Source organism: Pinus tabuliformis, chromosome 3_1, assembly GCF_031772625.1.
Source record: "Pinus tabuliformis cultivar Carrire ecotype Pingquan chromosome 3_1, CPIR1, whole genome shotgun sequence".
NCBI lineage: Eukaryota > Viridiplantae > Streptophyta > Pinopsida > Pinales > Pinaceae > Pinus > Pinus tabuliformis.
Window position 1 is genome coordinate 593,899,365 of NC_142301.1, and position 12,164 is coordinate 593,911,528.

Sequence of the window (12,164 nt, forward strand, 5' to 3'; positions counted from 1 at the left end):
ATTACATACATTTATATAATCCCTGTGCAACTGAGAATAAGGGAATTCTTCAATGAGATTGATAATAAAAAATTGGTCCCTCTACTCCAAGAAGCAATTTGGAGAAGCTTTCTACACCTTTTGAGGCAAGTAGCTTTCTGTTATGCACACAATTCTATTTAAATATACTATCAATAACTTGTGTAACATGTGAATGAACACAAGGCATTGTATTTAAAATAATCAAAACTAAACGTCAGATACAAAGACTTCATAATCATCAAAAGGGACTGCCAGATAACACTCTCACCATTGTTTTGCTATTGCTGATACCTCTCTATGCCTTCTAAAAAAATGTGTTACAGTTGTAAACGACTTAACTAATGAAATCATTGACAAGACCATATATTTCACATAGTCATAAATTTACGATCGACAAACTCACAGCCTAATCATTGGCAAACAATGAAATGGATAACAATGCAGCCAAACAACTTGCTCAAGAAAGCCTCGCTATTTCCTATCATTTTTATGCATGCCAAATTAAATGGTGTTGACGAAAAACTCAACCACTATAATGCTGGGGCTGATCACCACAAGATACTGAAATTTTCTTCCACTATAACATGGATCAAATATGTTTATCTGTATAAACTACAAAAAAGCACAAACAAATTCACTATAATAGAGAGATGAGAAGCCATCTGGAGAAGTCAGTATAACAGTGAAATAAACCTTCTTTTCATATACTTCCACCAGAAATCAATGAAAAGTTGAAAACCATTTCAGTGCACTTTGACTCCTCACAGTTGCAATCAATTAATGACACTTTGTTGATACATGCATTTAGCAAAGGAACATTCCAGTTTGTTAATCACAGGAATCTCCCCAATGACACTCATTTTTTTGTTAGAGTAATGCTTGCTCTTGATAGCATACATCCCAAATACAGAATATTTACAGTTTCTTTCTCATATTTCTACATTTCTATTACTAGGTCTTCAATATTAAATATATTATGGCAGCTTTAGGTTCTGTTTGTATTATCCTCGTCCTTGAGTTCAACTGACAACCCTCCTGTTTCACTCAGACACAGTAGTCTGCCCTCTAACTTTTTGGGGTCATCCTCGTCAGTTGGGTCTAGTTTAATCTCTTGCATTTCCTCAAAACAATTCCCAAGCATGTCACTCTTCCCTACATGTTCCAAAGCAGACTTTTCTACAAGTCCATGTGATGTCACAGATACGTTTTCTGAATTGTCAGGTAGGCCAAAAGCCCCATGTTCAGTATCACCAACTGTATAACGAAATTGAGCTACTTTTAAGCCATTCTGCTCAAGTTGTCTCTTATTAGCAATAAGATGCACTGCAGCTCCCATACCATCTTGAGCATCCTTGCAATTTGGCTGTGAATAAGCAAAGCCACGATATAACAGACATTTAAACATTGGAATTCCAATACATTTATAACCCAAGAAAACACTAGAGGTCTGGAAAAGAAGTCAATATTACCTGCAACTCTAAAGCCTTCTTAGCACTTTGAACAGAAAGTTCTGGCTCTCCAAAATTCAGCTGTGCCCTTGAAAGAGTCACCCATGCCTGCAAAAGAGTTTCCTATCATATCAGCAAATCATTTTCAAACACACCTGCAAATACAAGTAGCAGCTAACGCCATCAAAACAAGTTTATGCTTACAATAGGACTCTGCCAGCTCTAAATTATACAAAATATAGTAGGAGTTGCAAAATTGTTTAGATGGCATCTAAGAGTGGCCACACAGTAAACAATCAGGAAAAGAAGGTTGCCCTTCCAAGAATATATGGACCACTTGTGGTTCGAACATAGACTACATAATGACACCTTTTGGGATGCCATCAAATGCCATACAACCACTTCATTTAATTGAATAGCGTATTTTCATTATAATCCAATGAATTGACCAATAAACAATTCACTGGCTCTAACAGCATTACGATTCCTTTTCAGTTTTAGATGGCACATTAGAATGGCCTTCAATGCTCCAGTTAATTGACCAATAAACAATTTGAATTTAGTAATTTACTGCCTCTAATAGCATTACGATTCCTTTTCAATTTTAGTTGGGACATCAGAATGGCCTTTAAACCAAGATCTGTTGATTTTTCAAGCATCCTCTAAACTGATAACTACTTATAATTTCTTTTAGGTTAATCTTTTCTTGCATACATATTCATCATAAACCAATTACAGAAGATCTCAACAGTAAAACAAAATGCCAGTAGGATCATAAAGAGATAGACAAACAAGAACACAAAACATTTACCCTGGGAAAACCCACATGGGGGAAAAACCAAGTACCTTTCCTTAGAGAAATTCTTCAATTCAACAAGAGACACAACTAGATCGTCATTCACAAGGTCAAACTGCCCAACAAAGAGACTTGGTCAAACCTGGTCCAACAGCCTCCTAGTCAAGTAATAAGTCTGCCCACTGAACTTGATCTGGTTAGGTCTGCTATTGCCTTGATATGTCTCAGAAAATTTGATCTGTCACAGATAATAATCTTGGTCTACCTCACCTCGGTTTGCCTCAGAATCATCTTCTTCACTTGTCTCAAATTTAACTTCTTCTCTGCCACAGATCCGACTTCTTCTTGGCCTCAGATTCAACTTCGTCTTTTGCCTCAGAAAGTCTGAGTTGATTGCTTGAGAGGAGGATGAAATGACTGTATATATAGTCACCTTGTGATGCCAAGTGGGTGCCTCTCCACTAGGGGCAAATTGACTAGGAGGACAACCAACTTGGTTTCTTTTGGAACCAAATAATTCATTTTTCAAAACTTCAAACTTTTCTCTTTTAAAACAGACATGAAGAACATGTCGTATTTTTTCTCTTTTGACAATAGCATGAAGAACATGCTTTATAAGTTTATATTGATTACAAATACATCAAGGGCCAAAATATTAATTATAAAGACCAACCATAGCTACAAAAATCAACTCTCCCTCTTAGGTAGGGAGGTATTCATAATGACTATCTAGATTTTCTCATGTTGACAAAATTCTCTAAGAAAAAGTTACAACAATTCATCATCAGCATCATTCAATTACCATAATCTTGGTCAACAACTGTAACACATGGTAAATCATCAGCATCAAGAAGTTACCATAATTCCAATCAGTACCTCTAACCTAAGGTGTATCCTTACCATAATTCTGGTCAGTACTCCTTGTTATCTGCTAGGTTGTACCAAGCAGAATTTGAAGACCCCATGGCCCAATGTACAAGGCACTCATCAAAATTTTCAGAATTCCAGAAGTTAACAGGGAACCTGTTGACCCTTTCCCTCTCCTCTCTCTACTTTCTCGCTCTCAAATTCTACAACCCTGCAAGGAATTGTATTAAATGTCGCTAGTATGATGAACTGTTGTCACAGGGTTAGGCGACTTGGGACACGATCATCAAGTCCACTCTAGTGTGTTTTTTTCGCTTAACTAATTAATTGACCATCTCTCTCTCTCCCCCCCTCTCTCTCTCTCTCTCTAATTCCGCAACCCTGCAGGGAATTGTATTAAATGTTGCTAGTATGATGAACTTTTGTAACAGGCTTAGGCAACTTGGGACATGATCATCAAGTGAATCCACTCTAGAGTGTTTTTTTTCACTTAGTGAATTATTCTCGCTTTTCAGTAATGAATAACTAGATGAGTTTTTTCACTCACATGCCTCCAAAGCTAGAGTGTGACTTGATGATTAGGCCTCAGGTCCATCATAATGCCTAGAGTCGATATATATTACCATACTAGGACATATTCAAAGTGTCACAAAATTTGACTAGATTTTTATAGGATTTTTAAATTATTAAAAATTCCTGCAAAACGAGATTTTTAATTAATTTCTATATAAAATTGTAAATAAGTGGTCCTAGGAAATGTTTGGTGCATGTGAGTACTCGAAATTCATCCTCAGAGCCCCAGAATTATCATAAGACCCACTTTCGGGGTCAAAAAATGAATATTCCCCAAGAAAATCCACTTTATCTAATAAAAGTGGCAAAAAGGACAAAGAAATTCAAAAGTTAATAATATGAAACATATTAAAAAATATGTTTCAAAGTCAAAAGTCAAGTGGAGTGACATGGAGTTTAAAGGGCGACAAGGTGAATAACATGGCATCCCCATTGGAAAGTTTGTGGGCCAAGTTAACAGTCAGTCAATGGTGGCCCATATTGCCAAGAAAGCAGGTTGTATCTTTCTTTGAGTGCTCATCGAGGTGCTAGCAGTTAGTGGGGGCCAGCTCTAACACATGGGGCAGATCTTGTCCCCCACCTTTGCCTACATGTGATCCGTTCCAATGCAAACAGAAATACACTATCAGTTAGAGGCTCGAATTGCCTTGTCAGCAGATTGATGTGGCAAGTGAAGTTACATGCAGATTTGGGAATAAAAGATAAGGTTTGATACTTCAGTTAAAGTGTAGTGTATCTCCAGACTCCACTATATATTCCTCTTGTCTACATGAGAAGGCCTCCAGCTACACACAAGTTTACCTGAGATCACAGTGACCTACACTCAGCACTCATGCTGGCAGCCTTCTAGATCCTACGCAGAGACAAAGTTACACCTGTTGGGAGGACTGTTTGCGCATGGAACAGACTTGGAGAGTAGTACGAATTCAAGTCGGGATCTGTTCACCTTCAGCTCCACACAATTAGACATATGTATTGCTCACACTCATACGCTGCCACTGAAAAGAGGGATACGCAGGTCATCTACAGCAATCTTGTGCCACATGAAACTCATCTTCTTTGGGATCTTCACCAGCAATGCAACTTGGAAAATCAGTTCACATTGTGATTGTCATCATTTCACATTGGGATTTGCTCACATTCTTGTATAAAGAGACCCATTGGGCTCTATCATTTTCATGGTTGAAAGCTTATTATGTAATATCCAGAGGGAAGGTATTACATTCCAAAACTATCAAGGATTACCTCATTAAATGGAAAAAACTTCCAGAAGAATATTTTTCATGGGAAACTTTCATGGGAAACAGAAAAATTCTGACAACAATACCCATCATTACCCCTGCTTGAGGACAAAGCATCTTTAAACGAGGGTCAATGTTGTGAATAAATAAATGAATAAAAATAATAATTAAATAAATAATAAAATAATTCATTAATTCATTAATAAGCATTAATAAACAATTATTAGTTATGAAGGAAAAAAAGTTAAATGACATGACCATTCACCTTTGTGACCAGTCAATGCCTATTTAGGCAATCGTTACGAAGGCATGTAATCATCAACCATGCATTCTTCAATAATATATATATATATATATATATATATATTGCACTACTGTGTCTTCTGCAAATGTGTTCTTCTGTCACAGAGGGTGGCTGAGGGTCTGCTGATCTGGTTAGGTCTGACCGAGGGCACATGAAGCCCTGGTTTGGGTCAAAGTGAGCTACACAAAAGGACCGCAGTGCTAGAAGGTAAGGCCATGAAGTTGTTGACTGTAGGAAGAAGGGGCTCAGGTATTAAAATTTGGTCCGAGCCCTAACAGAGGGCTGGACTAAGGTTGGAAGGTAGGTCGAGGCCTACACCGAGTTAGCAATAGGAGGTCGAGGCTTGGGCAGATTTAAAAGTGAGATCAAGGGTTTGGTCATATAGTGTTAATTTTAGGTATGTTCTATGCTTAGAGCAATTTATTTCAATTTTCATAGTTAGCTCAATATCTTTTTATGATTAGCAATCACATCAGCGTTAAAGTAAACTGCAGATAGAATATAAACATAAATCGCAAAAGACAAGCCAAGACAAGAGGACACAAGATGTGGCGCTAGCTAGGGATTAACCCCAATGTGGGGAAACCCTTGATCAATTCTTCTTCTATGTTCTTCAATAGTTCAGCAGAGAGAGAGAGAGATAGTACATTTACATCAGAAATCAACAGTTTGACTTTCTAGATAAGAGAATAGATCATCTCTATATGAGATCAGTTGAAGACATGCTACTTCAACTGATTCTCCAAGGTGACTTCTTCACCTATCATTATGTTGCATCTCCTCCATGTGTTGCACCCATCATTACTATGCTGCATCTCATCATGCTTTACCAATCATGACTGTACCCATCATTTTACTACATCATGTACCTTTGTTGTCCTAATGTGCCTGCTGCACCATGCTTGCCACCATGTGCTTGTTGCACCTTGCTTAACATATTGTCCCTAGCATGCTTGGTGTTGCATGCTAGCTATCCCTTGCATGCTAGTTGTAACATTGCATGCTTGGTGTATTTGCCGCTAAGTACCATACAATCGTCCCAATGTTAGTTAGTTGTCCCTTGCACGCTGCTCTCCTTCGGAGACAGATGCTTTGGCTATTCCGGCAGTTCCCGGCAGTTCCGGCAATTCCGGCCGTTCTCGATAGTTCCGACAGTTCCTGGCGGTTCCGTTAGTTCCGACTGTTCCCGACAGTTCCAGCTTCTGCCCTCTGCGTCAGCTTTCCTGGCAGTTTTGGCTTCTGCCCTCTGCGTCATCTTTCCTGGCAATGCCAGCAATTCCCGGCAGTTTCAACAATTCTGCCTTCTCCCGGCAGTTCCGGCAGTTCCAACTTTTCCCGCCAGTTCTGGCAATTCCAGCAGTTCCCGATAGTTCCGACTTTTGCCCTCTGGATTAGGGCAGCGTTATCCCTTAGGATTTCTCCTCCTACTAAAACCCAGAGACAAGTAGAGAGGAAGAGATTCCAAGTGTGTTGAAATGACTTGAAGGCCACCTCTATTTATGCTAAAACGTTGAGCACAAGTGGGGTTTATTTGGTTGTTGGCCGACCTTGACGAATTGTCCCATAACACAAATAAATTCATATCTCCATGAATACTTATCGAAATCGGATGATCTTTAGATCAATCTTACACCTCTCGATGAGAGGGATCCAAGAAAAATATCAGCTTCCATTAATAAGATGACCCACATGGAGTTTGACCCTAGTTGCCAATTTTAACACTCCCTCCAACTAGGGATAACTCCATTCGTTGATCCATATGTCCGACTGTACTATCTCTGCCATCAATGCCCTGCACTGCTCTGCTTCGCTGAGCTATACTCTGCTTTGCTCTTCTCTACTATGCTCTGCTTTGCTCTGCTCTGCTATGCTCTACTGAACCATGAAGAAGAAGAATTGATCAAGAATGTCTCATACCATTCTCTACTAACCCGAAGTCAGTTTCATCTGAAGAGAGTGTGTCACATCACTCTTACTGGCCCAAAGTCAATTTTATTGATCCCAGATCAATATCACAAGAGAGTGTCTCAAACCACTCATACTAATCCCAGATCAGTTTCATTGATCCCCGATCAATGGAGGTCATCCTAGCATAGGGAGTACGATAGATACATCGATGCGTCCATTGATAGTACTACTATGGTCCCTAACCCCATTTCCCTGCTCATTGATCAGATGAGAGGTACTTCCCATGAGTCACAGATTACATGGGTAGGATGCCTCGACAGGAGAACTAATCATCCTGTCCACAAGAGAACGAATCATCCTGCCCCATAGTGGCCACGGGAGAACTAATCATCCTGTCCACAGGAGAACGAATCATCCTGCCCCATAGTGGCCACGGGAGAACTAATCATCCTGGCCCACAGGAGAACTAATCATCATGTTTCACAGTTGCCACGGGAGAACTAATCATCCCGGCCCACATGAGAACTAATCATCCTGTTCCACAGTTGCCATGGGAGAACTAATCATCCCAACCCACAAGAGAACTAATCATCATGTTCCACAGTTGTCACGGGGTATCACAGGGGAAAGTTGAACCTATCATCTTGTACATAGCGCACCACCAGGGGAGGGTGAGTCGCCCTGTGGTCGTATGTTGCTCCAGTAAGTACCCCAAGCCCCCCAGAGCTCCCAGAGCTCAATGCATGGAACATGTAGGACCCTTATAAGAAGGTCTCTCAATGACCCCAAGTCGTTCAGGAAAGTTACAGACTTGACCTTTCCTTGGGGCTTTGACAAAATGTCTGCGACCTGTACATCACTCTCAATGCGATGGCGCCTCCTCGCTCATCGACTTACCATATCCCAGATAAGGCAGTATCTGATGTCTATCTGCTGGAGCAATCATCGAATACAGGATTCCTCAATAATCGAATCCCCCCTCTAGTTGTCACAGAGAATCACAGTGGTATTCATCATGTGTACAAACAGCTCACTTAAGAGCTTCTGCAACCATGCAACTTCACACAAGATCATACTCGTAGCTATGTATTCAATCTTGGCGATGCTTATAGCAACCGACTTCTGCTTCCTGCCCATCCATGATATCGAAGCAGAATCCAAAGAAAACCAGCACTGAGAAGTGCTCTAATGATCCTCCACACTGCTTGCCCAATCAGCATTCGAATAATCATGCAGTTTCATATTTCCGACAGTGTATCTCAATCCATGAGAGATTGTGCCTCGAAGATATCTCAGAAGATTCTTGGCACCAATCCAGTGAGGCTCAACCAAATATGAGCTCACCATGCTAACTACAAAACATATGTCCGAACGGAAGTTCACCAAGAACATCAACGCGAATGAGTTTATGAAACTCAGAGGCATTTCCCAAATCTGGTCCAACAACACTACCATATAACTTCTTAAAGTTAAGATCCTCGAGGTAGTCACAGGCTTGCAGTTTATCATTCCACATCCGGAATCCAACTCTCTCTTACTTCTGCAAATGAGAGGGTCTGCACCTGTCAGAAATAGGTCGTCCTGATAAGGCGCTGGTATGAGAGGTTTATCATCCACAACCTTCAAACAATGGTTTGGAACGACAATCAATCCTCTCATACTACGCCCGAGGAGTTTTGCTCCAAGCCATAGAGGGCTTTCTTCCACCTGCATACGTGAGATTCCTGATCATCAATCTCAAACCCCTCGAGTTGTTCCAAACCTGTGGACCTGCTACATGAGGGGAATGGTCCCCTTGTAAGATTTTCCTTCGGTACATCTCAGACATGTACTTTCATGTTCTTTTTGAATTCAAGCATCCCTGTCACCATCTGACTCATAGACCTGTGGTGTTATGTGTCAATGAACATGGTCCCCAGTGGACTTCCTGCAACTTGATACAACCCTGAACTCAAAAACATCTTTGAAAATTCTATTTTCAAACACATACCTTTCCATCAATGAGTGCCACCTCGTAACCTTTGACTTCCATTGCTGAAATGGACACCAGGTTCTTCTTGCGATCGGGTACATAAAAGAGATTCTGTAAATAAATCGAGTTACCCTCATTCAATTGAGGGGTAACATTCCCCACACCCTTTCTGGGATAGGTGGCATCGGCTCTAAGTATAATCCCACGATATTTTCCATCTCTACCAACTTCGAGAGTGCACCCTTCTATCCGATGAAGTGCCTTGGAGCGCTACAATCAATAAGCCAGATTACCAAAGAATCTGAAGGAGAGGGTCAATACAAGATAACACTTCTTTATCTTATCAAAGAAAACATTTGATTCTCCATACCAGGGGTTCCTTGCTTTCTTTGAAGAGTCGTCCATTTCCTTGATGACCTGCATTACCTGTCATTCCTTTGATCATTGAAGATGTCCCTGGAATGATTGCTATCTTCATCAAGAGATGTGTCTCTGCCATTCGGACACTCCTTCGCATAATGGCCGAACTTATTGCAACCAAGGCATCTGCCTTTCCTTCCACCCTTAGATCCGGACTTCCAAATGAAGTGATCTTTAGGTAGGCCATTAGAAACTTCTGTTGTGCCATTCTGATAATATTCTCTAATTTGACTTCACCCTCAGTGAATTTGAAGAGGGATGAGGAATCCACTGACCCTTTTGTCCTTTCCCAACTGTCTTCGGTGATTGCTCTTTCACTCTTGCTTGGGCATTGCCTTCACCTTAGCTCTGATACCATGTTAATTTTAGGTATAGAATTAGAGCAATTTATTTCAATTTTCACAGTTAGCTCAATATCTTTTTATGATTAGCAATCACATCAGCATTAAAGTAAATTACAGATAGAACATAAACATAAATCGTAGAAGACAAGCCAAGACAAGAGGACACAAGATGTGGTGCTAGCCAGGGACAAACCCCAATGTGGGGAAACCCTTCATCAATTCTTCTATGTTCTTCAATAGTTCAGCACAGAGAGAGAGAGTGATAGTACATCTACATCAGAAGTCAACAGTTTGACTTTCTAGATAAGAGAATAGATCATCTCTACATGAGATCAGTTGAAGACATGCTACTTCAATTGATTCTCCAAGGTGACTCCTTCACCTATCATTGTGTTGCATCTCGTCCATCCGTTGCACCTCGCCATGTTGCACCATGCTGCACCCATCATTACTATGTTGCATCTCATCATGCTTTACCAATCATGATTGTACCCATCACTGTGCTGCATCATGTACCTTTTTTGTCCCAATGTGCTTGCTGCACCATGCTTGCCACAATGCGCTTGTTGCACCTTGGTTAACATACTGTCCCTAGCATGCTTGTTGTCCCTTGCATGCTAGCTATAACATTGCATTCTTGGTGTATTTGTTGCTAAGTACCATACAGTTGTCCCAATGTTAGTTAGTTGTCCCTTGCATGCTGCTCTCCTTCGGAGACAGATGCTTCGGCTGTTCCGGCAGTTCTCGACAGTTCCGGCAGTTCCAGCAGTTCCCACTGTTCCCAGCGGTTCCCGCAGTTCCGACTGTTCCCGGCAGTTCCGGCTTCTGCCCTCTGCGTCAGCTTTCCCGACAGTTCTGGCAATTCCAGCTTCTTCCCTCTGCATCACCTTTCCTGGTTGTTCTGGTAGTTCCGGCTTTTGCCGGCAATTCCAGCTGTTTCGACTTCTGTCGGCTGTTCCGGCTTCTGCCGACAATTCCCAGCAGTTTCGGCTTTTCCCGGCATTCTCGGCAGTTTCGGCTATTCCCAGCAATTCCAGCTTCTGCCCTCTGGATTAGGGTAGCGTTATCCCTTAGGATTTCTCCTTCTACTAAAACCCAAAGACAAGTAGAGAGGAAGAGATCCCAAGTGTGTTGAAATGACTTGAAGGCCACCTCTATTTATACTAAAACGTTGAGCACAAGTGGGGTTTATTTGGTTGTTTGCCGACCTTGACGAATTGTCCCATAACACAAATAAATTCATATCTCCATGAACACTTATTGGAATCGAATGATCTTTAGATCAATCCTACACCTCTCGATGAGAAGGATCCAAGAAAAATATCAGCTTCCATTAATAAGATGACCCACATGGAGTTTGGCCCTAGTTGCCAATTTTAACATATAGGGGTAAAGGAGGCCTAGGAGAGGTTGTAACCCAGCACAACCTGGCTGAGGGCATGATCAAGGTCTCAAGGGCGCAGGCAGAGCTTGGCAAAGGAAGGTCGAAGGCTGTATCAGGCCTAGCCATGAGCTGATCAGCGGCTAATGAAGGGAAAATAAGCCTACCAAAGGACTCGCAGGCCTGAACAGTAAGAACAGCAGTTGGACATTGTCTAAAGGAATGAAAAATGTGCAAGAAGAACACTGTAGCAGCGAAAGAATGGGGCTACAAAAAGGACAGCAAGGCTTGTATGAGGACTATGGGCTAAAGGGACTAGTGCAAGTGAGTCAAGCTCTTGCTAGTTGAATTTTGTATTATACTTGTATGGTGGGCAGATGAGGCCTTGATGGACTAGGCCTTGTTGAGTTTTATAGAGGCAGGCTTCTATACTGATAATTACTTCAAATGGTTTAAATATTTTTCACATTCTTATCCATTATTCCATCATTAAGCAATTACACAAAAGACATCAACAACATAATATTTATGACAATAGGATCATGAATGTTGATTTTTAATGTACCTTGGACAAGTGGTTTCCAATGGGTTAGTCTCTACCTAGGCAAAAGTGTCCAAAATAATTATTTTCCTAAGTGTGACTTTATAAAGTGAAAGTGACTTTATAAGTGGTAAAGTCAATGTTAAATTATAAAGTGAAAAATGACTTTAAACATAAAGTACAATGTGGGTATTTTATTTAATGGGTGAGTTAAAAAATAGAAAGTGAGAATTAAATGCACATTTATTCTCATCCCTTGATCTAAATGAATCTGAGCCATTCGATCTTAGGGTTGCCCAAAAGTCATTTAGAGAAACAAAAGGGGGAAAAGAAAAGAGAGACTGCATT

At 40.8% G+C, this 12,164-nt stretch overlaps 1 protein-coding gene across 3 annotated transcripts in view; it reads right to left on the reverse strand.

Moving 5' to 3' along the window:
• Positions 1-698: 698 nt before the first annotated feature.
• LOC149188413 (Tetratricopeptide repeat (TPR)-like superfamily protein) overlaps positions 699-12,164 on the reverse strand; it is a 226,361-nt gene continuing 214,895 nt past the window's right edge. For all 3 annotated transcript variants that reach the window (XM_089411659.1, XM_089411658.1, XM_089411660.1), the window contains 2 exons: positions 1,491-1,577; positions 699-1,384 (listed from right to left, as the gene is read on the reverse strand). In XM_089411659.1, the coding sequence (XP_089267785.1) occupies positions 1,007-1,384; positions 1,491-1,577 (465 nt within the window). In that variant the 3' untranslated portion in view covers positions 699-1,006. The remainder of the gene's footprint in view (positions 1,385-1,490; positions 1,578-12,164) is intronic.